At 33.7% G+C, this 16,094-nt stretch overlaps 1 protein-coding gene across 1 annotated transcript; it reads left to right on the top strand.

Moving 5' to 3' along the window:
- Positions 1-12,586: 12,586 nt before the first annotated feature.
- LOC142641739 (uncharacterized) lies at positions 12,587-13,188 on the top strand. The gene has a single exon (XM_075816225.1). It carries the CDS (start codon positions 12,741-12,743, stop codon positions 13,062-13,064), a length of 324 nt encoding a protein of 107 aa, XP_075672340.1. The 5' UTR covers positions 12,587-12,740; the 3' UTR covers positions 13,065-13,188.
- The last annotated feature ends 2,906 nt before the right edge of the window (positions 13,189-16,094 follow it).

The raw sequence follows: 16,094 nt of genomic DNA, 5'->3' as shown, positions 1-16,094 counted from the left end.
CTTCTTATTTTTTTGGCTTTGAACATGTTTATTTAGAAGTTGATGTAAAAACTCTTATTTTTAGGAATTATTTAGGATTTGATGGTTAAGGGTTCTGTTTATGGTGTGGGCTTTTTGGGGTTTTTTTTTTTTTTTTTTTTTTTTTTTTTTTTTTTTTATAGTTTGGCTTTGGGTTTGGGTTCTTGTGGTTTAGTTTGGTTTTTCTTTTTTTTTTTTAAATGGTTAAGGTGTGGGTTTCTGGATTTTGTGTGTTGACATGGTTTAATGGAATGGTTGAATTTTTGGTAATTTTGATTAATGGGTAAATGGTGGGTTTTGGGAAATTGTGACTGGACCAATGCATGGTTGCCTACATTCCTTTTTTTTTTGTTTTTTTTTTTTACTCTCCTTTTGCGTAGATTGCTCTTTCAGGTTTTGAACCTACCTTTTTTTTAAATTTTTACCTAGACCACCCCTTCGGGTTTTCAGCCTAGCAAGCTTTTTCTCTTTTGTGTGTGTGTGTGTGTGTGTGTTTTTTTTTTTTTTTTGTCAAGCCTAGGAATGGAAATAACATAATTTACAATCACTTCAGACATGATTCTTTCAAACTACCACCTCAGACGTGGTACTTCTTCAATTGATCCATGTTGGTTGGCTCAATGAATGGGTTTGCATCTATGTCCATCATCCTTACTCTCCCCTAGAGTATATCTACTTGATAATGCATGAGCCTGCCCAATTTTGCTTGAACTTCCCATTTGCATCTTGAACTGGGGCTCCAATTTCTTTCAATACTAGATCTCCCAACTTCAAATCTCTGATTCTTACTTTCTTATCAAAAACTTTCCTAAGTCTCCTTTGATATCCCTGAATGTGATACAGGGCTTTGAGTCTTTTCTCTTCCAGCATGCATAACTGGTTGTATGTGCTTTGCAACCAATCTGCCTCAGGGTTTTCACTTTCCAATACTGTCTATAGTGAACGGACACGCATTTCAATGGGAAGGACCATTTCCATCCCATACACTAATGAATAAGGAATGGCTCCTATGGAAGATCGAATTGATGATTTGTACCTCCAAAGTGCATAGGGCAACTGTAGGTGCTAGGCTTTGTAGTTCTTTGTGCTTGTCTTCGAGATTAGCCCTATATTGTTATTAGTAGTCTCAACTGCTCCATTAGTCTAGGGACAGTAAGGTGAAGACTTGTGGTGCTGAATGTTGAACTATCGTAGTAGCTTCTCTGTTTCTCCTTTAAAATGTAATCCATTGTTAGAGATAATTTCATGTGGTACCTCATATTTGCAGATGATGTTGGTCTGAATGAATTGAGCAAATTTCTTTGAATTCAAAACCTTGTAGGAGGTTGCTTCTACCCATTTAGTGAAGTAGTCTATGGCCACAAGTATGAATTCACAGCCATTGGATGCAGTTGGATGAATCTTCCCAATAATGTCTATCCCCCATGTAGAGAACGGCTAGGGTGATGTCATAGTATGTAGTGGCATGGGTGGCATATGTTTCAAATGCCCATGGACTTGGCATTGATGAAATTTTTGAATATGATCCGTACAGTTGACTTCCATAGTAGTCTTGTCTCATTATCTTCTTTGATAGCGTGTACATTCATATGTGGCCCATGACTTGACTCATGAACCTCTTCAATTATTTGTTGTGCCTCCTTAGCGGTTACACAAAGGAGATGAATTACATCATATGATCTTCTGTAAAGTCTTTCACCACAAATAATATAATTAGTGGACAACCTTCGAATGGTCAATTGATCATTCTTGTCTGCAGATGGTGGGTATGTCCCATCCTTAAGGATTTGTAAGATGTCTAAATACCTTCCTCATTCTTTTTCTTCATCTTCATCTATTGTCATGCAATGAGTTGGTTTCTCTTTGTGTTTCAACACTATTGGCCTTGTTTCATCTATTTTGGGCTCATTCATCATGGATGCCATGGTTGCTAGAGCATCTGTAATTTGATTTTGCATCCTTGGCACATACTAATATTGGATCTTGCTGAATTTTGATGCCCACTTCTAAGGACATTCATGATAAGGCATAAGCCTTTCTTCTTTAATCTTCCATTTATTCTGAATCTGAGAGATTATTATAGCTGAGTCTTCATATACCTCCAACTCCTTCACTCCTAGGCCTAAGGCTGCTTGTAGACCCATAATACAAGCTTCATATTCTATGGCATTGTTGGTGGCAAGAAAGTTAATTCTGCCAGAAAATGGAATGTGTGTCCTTTTTGGTAAAATTAAGAGAACTCCAATTCCACTTCCGTTTTCATTTGTTACTCCATCAAGATACATCTTCCATGATTCTACCTCGATCCCCATGGTATCTTCATCCAGAAAGTCCCCTAGGATCTCTTCAGCTTCTTTTGGTGAACAATGGGCTAAGTGATCGGCAATTGCTCTCCCTTTCATAGATTTTTTAGTCACATATTTAATATCAAATTCTGACAAAAGCAAGACCCATTTAGCAGTCTTCCCATCTTGCACGGGTTTTTCCATTAAGTACTTCAAAGGATCCATTCTTGCAATTAACAAAACCTTGTAAGCAAGCATATAATGTCTGAGTTTACGTATTGCCCATACAAGTGCTACACATGTCTTCCCTAATGGTGAGTACTTTTCTTCATAAGGAAACATCTTCTTACTGATGTAGTAAATCGCATTCTCCTTCCTAGTCTCTTTTAGATATTGAGCAAGTAGAGCCCCATTGTTGTTTTCGTATTGGTGAGATACAACAACAATGGCTTTTTGGATACTAGTGGGACGAGAATTGGTGGTTGCATCAGATAACTCTTGATCTTCTTAAAGGCTTCTTGTCACTGTTCATTCCACATTGTAGGGACTTCCTTCTTAAGCAGTTTGAAGATTGGTTCACTTGTCATGGTGAGCTGGGCTAAAAATCTACTAATGTACTGTATCCTCCCTAGAAATCCTTGGATCTCCTTCTCAATTCTTGGAGGTTTCATGTCTACAATTGCCTTGATTTTGTCAAGATCAACTTCTATTCCTCTTTGGCTTACCATAAACCCTAGCAGTTTTCCGGGCATAACTCCAAAAGTGCATTTCTTTGGATTCAATCGTAGCTTGTAGAATCAGATTCTTTCAAATAACTTCCCCAAAGCTGGTATGTGACCTTCACGATCTTCGGACTTCACTATCATGTCATCAACATAAACTTCTACTTCTTTGTGGATCAAATCATGTAACAAAGTGGTGGCTGCACGTTGGTAAGTAGCACCAATATTTTTAAGGCCAAATGGCATGACCTTATAACAATATGTCCCCCACGGTGTAATGAAGGAGGTTTTCTCCATATCTTCTAGAGCCCTCTTGATTTGGTTGTATCCTGAAAATCCATCCATAAATGATAGCAAAGCATGACCTGCCGTGTTGTCAACCAGGACGTCAATATGAGGCAAAGGGAAATCATCTTTCGGGCTGGCCTTGTTCAGATCTCGAAAATCTACACACATCCTGACCTTCCCATCTTTCTTTGGTACCAGACCACATTAGCCAACCACTCTGGATAGTTGACCACTCTTAGGAATCCAGCATTGTACTATTTCTCCACTTCTTTCTTCATCTTGAGAGTCCACTCTGGCTTCATTCTTCTCAACTTTTGCTTGACTGGCTTCATGGTTGGATTTGTTGGAATGCAATGCTATACTATATTTGTATCAATCCCAGGCATGTCTTCATATGACCAAGAAAAGACCTCCTTAAACTCTATTAGTAATGCCACTAATGCATCTTTCTCTGAAGTGGTTAGGGTATTGTCCACTTGGATTATTTTGGGCTCATCCTAGGTTAATGGGCTGCGTTTCTTCTTTTATAAGTTCTAGGTATCCATGTTTTAATTCCTTATTATTAAAAGTTTCTTTACCAATTTCAAAAATAAGAACATTCAAAGCCAACAGATACGTAGAATCAGAAATCATATTAAAAGGGAAAGAGTTTTCAACAGACTCTACAGACTCAACTGACTCAACTGAAAAACTATCACAAACAAACTTAACAAGAACAAATATATTAGTAGAACTAGACTCAATAGAAACAAAAACAGTTTTCTTGGCAGGGGTGACTAGCTTGGCGGTCTCAATTTTCTTGGCAAAAGTGATTGACTTGACGGTCTTGATCTTCCTCACGGAGTCCTCCAAAGGGCGAGCGGCTCCCTCCCATGTCCAGTTATTTAACTCAATCGTGGCTTCCACAATGGCAGGTGGCTCCCAGTAAGCTCCTTCTTCCCTCAGTCATCAGTACTGTGGGATCTATATCCATATAATCTGTAGCTTCTTCTTCAATCTCCATGTTGTAGGCTTGTCGGTCACAAAATGCGAGGGTTTGAAGTGTCTCCCCCCTCGTGATGTGGACAATTTTTGTTGGGTTATTTGGATAGGGATCTTGGAGATCGAAGTGTCTCCCCCCGTTTATGGGTGTTGGTGTTAGGATGTGTGCTCTTAAATCTTATTGTATGATGCTATAAATGACATTATGTATGACTTAATGTTATGATCAATAAAGTTATTTTATTATTATCTAAAATAATAGTAACATGAATATTTAGACATTATCATATAGTCCATGAGATGCATAGTATGTGATTTATGTGAAAAGTCACAGAAGATATAAATCACAAGTTCTTTGTAAATTTAGAATTATAGTTCGTAGTCAGTGATGAAATTGGGCATTTCATTTGCAAAGATTATAACATATCAACTTAGATGATTTGTCTTGATCATGGAAGTGGAGACTTCTAGTTGGTATGTTGATATGTTTTAAGAGTTAAGACATATTGAACTGGACCGTTGTGAGATTTATTATTCTCCTAACGACTGTCAAATGAATAATAAATCTCACGACTTCTATTTGCATGAACTCTTAATCTTGAGAGAATAATGGACCTAATCATGAGGTGTAGGTTGCTTTGATATATTAGGAGTGAGATCTTAAGTCATGATCAAAACCTTAGTATGTTGGGCAACCACATTTAGTGTTGATGGAACATATATTCTCAAGATGGAATTAATAATCTCTTAACGAAGATATAAAATATTCCCTTGAGATAAGTTTAATGGGTTTGGTTATTCGGAGTGTTAGGCCTAACCACTTTAGTAATGAGTTACTAAAGTATATATTTATAAAATTGGATTTCATAAGTATATGATGAATAACTTAAAGAATTAAACTAGGTACTCAAGGATTAAGATGTAGTAAACTTCAAAGTGGCAGTGTACATTCATGACTTTGTATTATTATGCATATTTTATGAAGGGGTTGTATGTATAATAAAGTCATGGGATATAATTTATTAATAAGGCCTAGAGTGCAATTTTATTTATATAGTAGTATTAAATATAATTAATGGTAACTTTGGACTTGTCAAGAGTTGACAGAAAAGCCCAAGGCCTATTGGAGCTAGTGTCTTATTGGTTCCTTTTGGTCCTACTCCAAGCTACGCACTAAAACCCAATTGGAAATGCCCAATAAGCCAACCCAATTAGATAATCAGTTAGTTATAAAGGGAGAAACATACAAAAAATTTTTCGTAAGAGAAAGAGAGACATCATTGTGAAATGGTGTGTATGTGTGAGTGAAGCCACTCAATAAGTCTCCCTTGGAAACTGATTGAGAGACCACACTTCTTGGGCGTAAAGTGAAATTGGAGTGAAGATTAAAAATGTTCTCAAGTACTTCTAATCTTTTGTTTTGAATTTCACCACACCAAGTTACGCTATCTCATTCTTAAATTCTGAAATTTACATAGTGCATGTTGTCATCATGAATGAAATAGATCCATGTTTGTTGCTTCCACTGTATGTTTTGTATGAGATACAAAACACGATTTTCCAACAGTTGGGTTGTTTGATTGGGGTTTGAAGTGTCTCCCCCCGTTTGTTGGTGCTAAATTGTTTGATTGGGGTTCGAAGTGTCTCTCCCCACTTATGGATGTTTGGTTATTCACTTAGGGTTTGAAGTGTCTCCCCTTATTTGTGGGTGTTGGATGATTTGGTTGGGGTTTGATGTATCTTGTAAGTTGGATATGGGATTGTGATGTTGCAGCAGCAAAGTGTGCTCTATGCTCATGGGCTTCAGTACCGTGATAGGAGTGATGGGCATGGAACTGGAGCTACTGTCTTGAGTGTCGGGCTTAGGTTTTCTTTGTAGCATTCCTTCAGATCTTGACCAAATTCTCCCCTAATGACAGGCTTGGTTGAGTTATTCAAAGCTAAGACCCCATCTACATTCATCAATCAACCAAAACAAACATACACAACATGGAATGCAATTTTAACCGGGACTGACCTAAGGATAGGTTCTAAGTCATTACGTTGTAGGGTGGGTTTGTTGTTTCATTGTTTCCCATAGCTAGGACTTTACACTTCCCAACTTGTAATGTAATGAACATTTCATTGGTTCGAATGGCATGGTTTGTCCTTTACAGTCAATAGGAAATGATCTAGTGACTTTGGGCTATGAGTTGGTGAGTTCGCCATTGGGTACTCGAATCTAATGAAGACCAGTGATCCATGGTTACTACCACCACAAAATTGTTGGAAAGGGGTGCATACATTATTGTTTGAATGGCACACACTATGACATTTAGGGAAAGATATTAACAAGCAATACATACAACAAATACCATACACCAAAATATCATGCAACATCCCATCAAACATAAACAAACAAACAAACAACTATATCATGCAAGACCATGCAAAACAATGGTACACATTTGGTCACTTAAGTCTAATACGAAACTTAGCCCTTAACAGTCCCCAGTGGAGTCCCACTATGAGAGATCTCGCCAAAAGTGCCTCTCAGAAAAGAGAGATTTTTAGAGTGATTTTTAGGGCACCTTTTTTTTTGGGTAAGTGGTATGGAGTCACCACTTATTTTTTTTATACAAAAAAATAAGAAAAAAATCCTCAAAAAACGCATCAAGGTGCAATTGTCGGCTAAAAAATCCTAAAAAAATGAGTCCAAATTGGACCAAAACTCAAACACAAACCTAGCACCCAAGAGGGCCTTTTGGCACTCTGATCTCATTCAACTTATTTTTTAAGCATCCTAACCTCTATAAAAAGAGACAGAAAATCAGAATTAAGGGCTATTCTTTTATGACTTCTTTGCTCCCCTTATGTTAAAAATGTTCTAGAGGCTTTTGCTTTAGGAACTTCTTTTTTGTAAGTAAAATATTTTAGACCCAAAAGAAGTGAATAAACTTCTTTGATTTCTAAAATATTCTTTCATTTAAAGAGCACGCTCATGCAAGAGGTATTTAGTTATTTCTTTTGTTTTCTTTTCTTTTCCATTAATTAGTATGTTGTTGTTTGTCACATGAATGTGATTGATATGTTTTATTGTTTCTTGTTCTTAATACATAATTGCCCTGCTTAGATACTTTGTTGGAATTCTCTTTGACATGTTCTTTAATTGATTGTATGTTTTAATTCTTTTTCTTTGATTTCAAAATCTGCTAATGATCATCAAAGCTTTTTTTTTTTTTTTTTTTTTTTATGTATAAAAACCCAAAACTAATTTGTATTTTCATAAAATACAGATCTGATTTTTTTTTCTAATCTTAAAATTGATCTGTATTTTAATTAAATACAGATCTGATTTTTATAAAAACTCAAAACTAATCTGTATTTTCATTAAATATAGATCTTATTTTTTCTGATCTCAAAACAGATCTGTATTTTCATTAAATACAGATCTGAAAATTTTTCTAAAAAGTTTTCTTTGTTATAAAATTGCAAATTTTGAAATTCCAAAGTAGGGATTAAGAGTTAGGTTAAAGTCTTTTTTTTTTAATAATATGTGATGTATGCATAATAAGTTTGTCTCATGAATGTGAATCCTCTTTCAAAAGTCTTTTTTATTTACTTTCAAAAAACAGATCTAATTGTTTTTTACAAACCAAATCTTTTTTTTTCTTTTTTAACGTTTAAAAGCAAATCTGATTCTTTTTTACAAATCAAATCGTCTTTTAAAAATTGATCTAATTTTTTTACAAATTAAGTCTTTTTTCTTTTTCTCTCTTTTTTTTTTTTTCTTTTCAAAACAAATCTGGTTTTTCTTTAAAGAGAGGACATTACTCATAAGACAAATTTATTTAAATTAATTTTTGTCAAATGTTTGTTATGTGTGTTACAACATGAATATTCAACATCATACAAAAAGGGTATAGTGGTTATTAAAGTCTAGAAGACCAGACTCTGTCTGGATGGAATGAGTGTCTAACACCTTCCCATTCCATAACCTAGCCCCCGAACATAGGATTTTGGATAGGTAGATTATTGTTTTGTCTTTAAATTTGGTAGATTGTAACTAGAACTAAAGCTTTGTATTCTTTTGCATAGATTGTAATTAGGACCAAAGTCCGGTAAGGTTAATTTACCAAAATTGTACCATTTTTTATTCAATCAATGACATTTGAAGTATTTTGAACATGTAATTATATTTATTTTTCTTTTATTTTTTGTATAAAAAAATAAGTAACAACTCCACATCACTATCCAAAAGAGAGATGCCCTTACAAGCACCCAAATCTCTTTTTGAGAGCACCCCTTCCTTCCAAAAGAAGCGCAGTCTCTCACATTAGCAAAACATGCTTTAGGTATTGTTGATTTTACAGCATGGATAGAAGAGAATCCTTACAGAAAGACTGCGCTTATGATGTATCTTTCTCTTAGCAAAACATATTTTTTGCAGCGTGATGAGACATTAGCAAAACATACTTTTTGCAAGCTCTCATTTATGATGTATCTTTCTCTTTATGATTTTTATATAAAGTTTCAGTCTTCCCATCACAAAAAAAAGGGTACTAGCTTCTCATTTATCTTGAAGTCCTTCATCCATTCCAACTATGTCTCATCACCTACTCCCTTTCATCTAGCCATGGCAAAATTGGACCAAACCTGATAACTCGACCCGCATCTGAATATTTTTTACCTGGAATAAAACGCGTCAATCGGTCACCTGATCCATTCTTTACGGGTTGATCTAACCCAACCTGTTTTTTGAAACTCTTTTAAAAAAAATAATAAATAAAATTTAGAGATTGAAATGTCATTAACGTTGTTTGTAAAGAAGAAAATGAACAATATTGAATTCGATCAAATAATTTCACAAATAACTTACTTCTTAGTCATGTGAAAGGGCCATCAAAAGGAAGAGCCTCTTATTGCTGTTGTTGTTGATATCCTTTCGAGTTAGTGATAATGTTTAGGGGATGTAACCTATAAAAGTTTGGTTTAGAATTTTCATGTCCTTTAACTAAAATGTGATTTAATTTAATTGCTTGAAAATCAATGGGCTTTTTAGGCTTGTATTTACTGATGATGAAATTCTTTGGAAACTAATATCCAAACTAATATTTTATCAGGGCTCATACTCATCGGGATACGATATATTCATAATTAAGTGTTAATGAAATTATAACGAAAAGTATACAACTTTTCGACTCATTATTTTGACTTTTATAGAATTCAATAGTAACTTAAAACTCAAGAATGAGATTTCATAAATTCTAATAGAAAAATGCATGTATTATTACCATTATAAGTTATTTTGATTTGTGTTATAGGATTTAGATATAGTTTTCGTATAAATCAACTGTGATATATTATAAATCAAGGAACATAAACTGTAAATACCTAGAAAGTTTTTCATTAAGAAAGAAAGAAAGAAAAAAAAAAAGTAAAATACAGCTAACACCTTTGAGGTTTGAGCTAATATCAGCTAAATTCAAAACTTTTCAAAAGTAACCAATTTGGTCCCTAAAGTCTAAACCCAATTGGACCTTCAAACATTACTTATTTTTCTCCTCACTCTTACAATGATTAGGGATTAAGTTGGTCAGTTTTGAAAAATTTCAAGCCTAACCAGCATTAAGCCAAATGGTAAAAATGTTAACAGTATTTAAAAAATAAATAAATAAATTAAAAAACAAGTTTGGCATGCTTGGTGCGGATTTGACCATTGAACGATACAACAACGGTGACATCACTGAAGACAAGACAAGACCAACTTAACGCGTCTAAACCAATACATCAATACTCAAATAAAGACAATTTACCTACTTACAGGTACCTTATAGTGGCCAAGCTTTTCAATAAAAGAAAAAGAAAAGAAGGCTCATGCGTATATCCAGACAGACCTGGTTAATTCCATAATCTTATCTTATAGTGGCACTTGACTTAAGTTTAAAGAGAAATTAACTTTTGACTTTTGACTGCTTCTCAAAAAAAAATAAAAAATAAAAAATAAAACTTTTGACTTTTGACTCAGTTTCAAATGTCCATTGCAAGAACAATTTTCAAAAATAATTAATGATATGGTTAGGTGATAACATATTTAACTTTAGTATTACAACTCTGGTGCTGCACTAACGATTCTAGTGTCTTCCTATGAACTATTCGTACACATACATGCTTGATTTAAATAAAGTTACACACAATACCATATGCAACTATAATGAAAATAATATTGATCCAAAATGTGGGACCCAGAAGTTATTTCTCACGATTTTCATAGTCAGTTTAACCATGATATTCTGGACTAATTTCTTGATCACAAATTTTCATTTAAAATCATCTTATCAAATTTTAGTGATGATGAGGGTAATTTTATAATTAGCTCGCGACGGAATGAAAGGGAACGGATACAACGCTCCTGTCAGTTTTATGAGTATTAAACCCCTCCTTGTAAGCGTTTGCAGCCCCATCTCATACTCTGACGACGTTAGACTGAAGGGAAAGAACTGACAACATTAGGCTGAAGGGAGATAGCTGACGACATGAAGCTGAAGGTTGTAAGCCGACGACCTTACTGGGAACAATGACATACGCTGACGACCTTATGAAAAGGATGACTCAGCAGGCTGACGGGAATAAAGGCTGAAGAAGACAAGCAAATCCGTCCATAACCTTGCTTGGTCTCCATCCATATGTGTATAGGGAGAATTCTTGCGCCAAATGCTTAACCTTAATAAAAAAGACTCCTGTAAGGAAATTAAAGAGTTCTAAGAGATACGCAAAATTCAGGAGTTACTCTCCTAGAAGGAAAGTACTTCTTGGCTAATGCGCAGATTTTGGCCCTACACTACTATAAATACTCCAAAGCTCTCATAAACCAAGGTACGCATAATTCAATGATGAAAATTATATTTCATTATTATTATTATTATTATTAATTTTTTATTTTGAAAATGTGATAAATAAAGGAAGGAGAATTTGAATTCTAGATGATTGTGTTAGAAACATCGAAATGTGTCAATTAAGATAGCTCTTAGCCAAAATTTCCTACGCTTTATCATTTTTTTGTTTCAAATAAGCTAATTATTCCTATAATAGAAAATTGATTTTACCTTTTTTTTGGTAGCTTATTACTATAGACTATAGACTATAGTCTATAGTGTTTATCAAAAGATATAAATTTATAATTAGTAACTTTTATATTAATTGTGTTACAAAAAAAAATTAAAAGCTAATTTATTTCAAATAAACTAAAAGCAAAAAATTTAAATTTTTTCAACAATTCCCAAACACAGACCTGATTACAGTATTACACCCCCACTTTTTTTGTGTTTTCAACCCATAACTTGGATCATGAGTACGATTGCTTGAGTTTTAGAGTTAGACTACTGCTTAGGGTCCGTGAAATTAAGGAAGAAAGTTGTGTTCTCGCATGTCGATGGAGGGTTTGAGTTGCAAGTCTTTTTTACTTGAAGTAGAGTGAGAAGTCTTGAATCATTTAGAAGGTGTTTGGGATAGTAATTTAAGTTATACTGTTTGGGTGTTTTTGATATACGTGTGGGTGAAAAAGTATATAATGTTGTTTAAAATGTGTGAAAATGTGTTATAACTTGCTTGCCAAACAGCCCCTTAATGAGCCTGAACTACATGAGACCTTGGTTTGGGCTTGTGCCTTGTGAGCTTAGCCCCTAAAATCTCATTTTGAGAAAGTTCATCAATAGGTTTTAAAAATATTTCTCTCTTTTTGTTCTGTTTTGTTTTTCTAAGTGTAAATAAAAGGATTTAATTCTCTAAACCACATCCCACAAAAGGGAATTGCCATTGAATCTCAAGGCTACGAGTTATTTTGATAAATAATGTTAAATTTGGTACACACATTCTGTTTTACACCTGAAAATCGTGACTTAATTTTGAATCATGATTTTAATTACTTTTTTTTAAAAATATTTTAATTATTGCTTTTTTGAATATGTATAAAACTGTATAAAATAATTTATGTGTATTAAACACTATTTATTCTTTGATAATACCTTGAGTTAGCCATTTTGTCACAAGTTTCATTTATGTTATCAACCCTAGTTTGTACTCAAATGAACTCCTAGCTATCAACAAAATTTCTCCTATGCCAGAAGAAGAAAAAAAGAAAAAAAGAAAAAACTGAAACCCAATGGAAAGTTTTGCATATAATTAGGCAGATTTGTCGGCATATATTGGCCTTAAAAGACCCCACATGTATAGGGGAAAAAAAATAAAAATAAAAACACTCACATATAACTAAAGGTCCCTAAAAAGCCGTCCATAAACCTTTTGTGAAAAACACTAGCACTCGCAACACTACCACCAAAATACCATTATCAAAAGCTATATAGAAAAGTTTCCTTTCCAACCCTTCTCTTCACCTCTCTAATCAGACTCAAAGCCCATAGCAACTTGCAAAAATTCCTGCAAGGATTTATTCCCCAAATTAAAAAAGATGTGGAGTATATTGGCTGCAGTGGGAAGAAACCTGAAGAACATAAAAAAGAGTCCACGAGTAGCTGATGAGAATATGTTTGCTGCAGGAAATGGAGCTGAATTACCAATCTATGCTCGTGATAGGGAAAGAAGGCAACGTGGGTGGAATGGCTTTTCGTTTATATATAGCGTCGTGCGTGCTCCGATTTCAGTTCTTTCCTGCTTCTCTCACCCACATGTTAATGGTGCTGATGGGGTTTGGGTATCTGGTGAATTTGCTCAGATTTCAGAGATGAATCATCTTATGGTAAGTGACAGCATGCGCTATGCAATATTAATGTAGAAACGGATCGAAGTGATATTGGTTTAGGGTCTTGTTTTCAGGGTTCTCTTGGAAACGACATGGGCTTTCTTCTTTTTTTATACTAGTAGACTATACAAGTTCTTGCATGGATATTGGATCGATTTGGAAGAAATAACCTAGCTAGCTAGTTTGTGGTGATCCATGTAAAAATATTACTCTATTAATTTTTTGTTTACCTAATGAGAAAATGTTTGAGGTGAAGTTAATTGTACATCCATATATGAATGGAGATCTTTGGTGTATCAATTAATATCAGTTGGCTCGGATGGTGTTTGCTTCACTTGAGTTGTGTCATATACTATGTAGTATGTAAATGTGTAAAGAATTTAATGATCTAAAGCTTACAGAATTAATAAAAGAATAATTATTAATTGGGTTTCAAATTAAAATTTAATGCACAAGTGTGTCATTATTTAATCTTTTTGTTTTAGAAGTACTTTATAAGATAATATTAATAATTGATTGCTGCAATTTAAAATTTGGTCTGTTTATTGGGAGAGAGAGAGAGAGAGAGAGAGAGAGAGAGAAATGGGTGTGTGTGACAGATTGAGACGGGACGCAATTACTCCCACAGTGGAATTGGGAGTGACTATTTTTATAATCATTATTTTTTTTTAAGAGCAATAAAAAATTATAAATAAATAAATAAAAAGAAGCAAAAAATTGCATAATAAGGGAGTTTCAGGTTACAGTCAAGCTGCTCTAAGAACTGATTTAAATAAAAATAAAAATAAACCCGCTATGCAATAGCTGTCTTTAATTTAAAATACACTAGGCTTTTCCGCTAAGTTTGTTTTGTTTTGATTTTTGTTTTTTTCTTTTTTATATCCTAATAAGAAATGATACTTTTTATGTACCTATTTTCATTTTTAAAATTTTTAAAAATATCAGTTGATAAATTTTTTAAATATCAATAAAGAGAAGCAATAATATAGTTAATTTATAGATTATTCAAACTTTAAACTAACTAGTCACTAACTCGTGCTATGCACAAAAACCTATATATTTGTGAGGTAGACTAAAATAATTTTATAAAATCTTAAATTGATTAAGAAACTATACCATTGCATGATTTGCTCTTGTATAACTTCAATTTGTGTTACAATTTGATGAAGACATCATTGCTTGAACGTGCAATAACTTACAAAAAATATGTCAGAAAATTTCAAATACTGCAAAAAAATAACTAAAAAATTCAGATATTAAAACTTTTAAAAGACCAAAAATATTAAAGAATCAAATGATTCATTGCTTAGAAATTATTGAAACAAAACAAAATATATATGACTAAACAATAAAGAAATAGAAAAGAAAAATGGGTTACATTCAAAAGCAAGTTTTTTATCTTGTAAAAAACGTCTATAAAGAGTTTGGTGGTTTATATACGAAAATTACTTTTTAAAGGAGTTGCAATAGAATTGTTCTATTATCCAAAGAAATTGAACTTTATCAATAGTTGATGATTTTTATATTTATCCATATAAATCCACATTTAGGATAATCTTAATATAGGATTTATTCAATTTTTTTAATCAATGTTTGAGTTTGAGTTTGAGTTAGACTTGTGAAAGAGATAGAGTTTCACTCCTTGTTAAGTATGAACGAAACAAAAATAATTTTGTTTTCAAAAAATGATAATAATGAGTTTGAGTTTAAATTTAAGTTAGACTTGTTAGATGGATAGAGTTTCACTCCTTGTTAAATTTGGACTAAACAAAAATAATTTTATTTTAAAAAAATGATAAAAAAAATGATGAGTTTAAGTTTAAGTTGAACTTGTTAGAGAGATAAAGTTTCACTCCTTGTTAAATTTGGACCAAAAAAATAATTTTATTTAAATAAAATGATATTTTTACTTAAATATTGTGCTAACGTTTTTGTAAAATTGTGATTTACAACTATTGTGTGTTGGCTTTAATTTCGTGCCAAGTTTGATTGTAATTTTGTTTAATCTTTTATACCCTGTACTTTATGTTGGATTTTATTGTAAGGGTTGTGTGATAGAGTGAGAGTGTGTGAAGACTCAAACATGTGAAGATAGAATATTTCTCGTGGGTATCTCGCGACTAAGCATCCCGCGAAGTGATGCATGTGTCTTGCATATGACTGGAATGCGAAGAGTCATGATAGATGGTGACAGCTGGTTTTCGCGAGTGTCTCGCGGGTAAGGCCTTCCAGCGAGATACCCGTAAAACAGTCTATTTTGCTATTTTGTCTTATCTGCTCCACTACATCCTCATACACACTATATATACCATCATTACCCACATATTGAGTAGAGAGCTTTTCAGAAGAGAAAACCCTAGCCTCAACCCTTGAGAGTGTGAGATTGTCATACTCACAATTCTACACACCATCCATTGTGGTTTTTCTCTACTTCTACCTCTCCATTTCTATATCTTTGAGAGGTTGATAGCCCAAACACTTACCACACCCATACTGAGTGTCCAGTGAGTTTTTGGTACTGCTGGAAAGTATTGGAAGAAGCCAAGCTTTGGCGGATGCAATCGGGCGCATTGCGGGATCCGGAAAGCTAGACAAGACACGGTTCCGAGAAGCCTTATTAGAGTATGAGCTTGGAGAGCTTAGGTGCATTGGGTAGACTAGGCTTGGAGGGTCTTTTGCTATTCGTGTATCTCAATTTATTGTCTAGTGGATCAATTTACCGTTTGGAGAGCGACAAAGAGGTTTTTCGCCGAGTTCTTTGGTTTCCTCTTTGATAACACATCGACGTGTTATCTTGTGTTTGCATCTCTCTTCCCTACTCTTTTAGCTTTCAGTTTACTGCTGTGATTTGTTGAATATGGTTTAGAGTAGTTTTATTGTTTGTTCGCTTGCATTTACTCTTATTTCCGAAATTAGATAAGTTAGAGTAAAATCAACCGAGCCGTAATTTTTAATTTGGGGTCTAAACAAGCTCGTGTTTTAATAAAAGTCCGAGCTTTTAGTTTTTATTTAAATTTTGTGCTAATGTGGAAAATTGTGGGAGCTTCAGAGAGAAAAAAAAAA

Source organism: Castanea sativa, chromosome 6 (genome assembly GCF_040712315.1).
Source record: "Castanea sativa cultivar Marrone di Chiusa Pesio chromosome 6, ASM4071231v1".
NCBI classification, from domain to species: domain Eukaryota; kingdom Viridiplantae; phylum Streptophyta; class Magnoliopsida; order Fagales; family Fagaceae; genus Castanea; species Castanea sativa.
The sequence above is the reverse complement of the archived record's forward strand: the minus strand, read 5'-3'. Positions and strand labels throughout refer to the sequence as shown.

What these genes read in the sequence shown, in the direction of transcription:
- LOC142641739 (XM_075816225.1), top strand. Translation starts at nt 12,741, where the DNA reads ATGTGGAGTATATTGGCTGCAGTGGGAAGAAACCTGAAGAACATAAAA.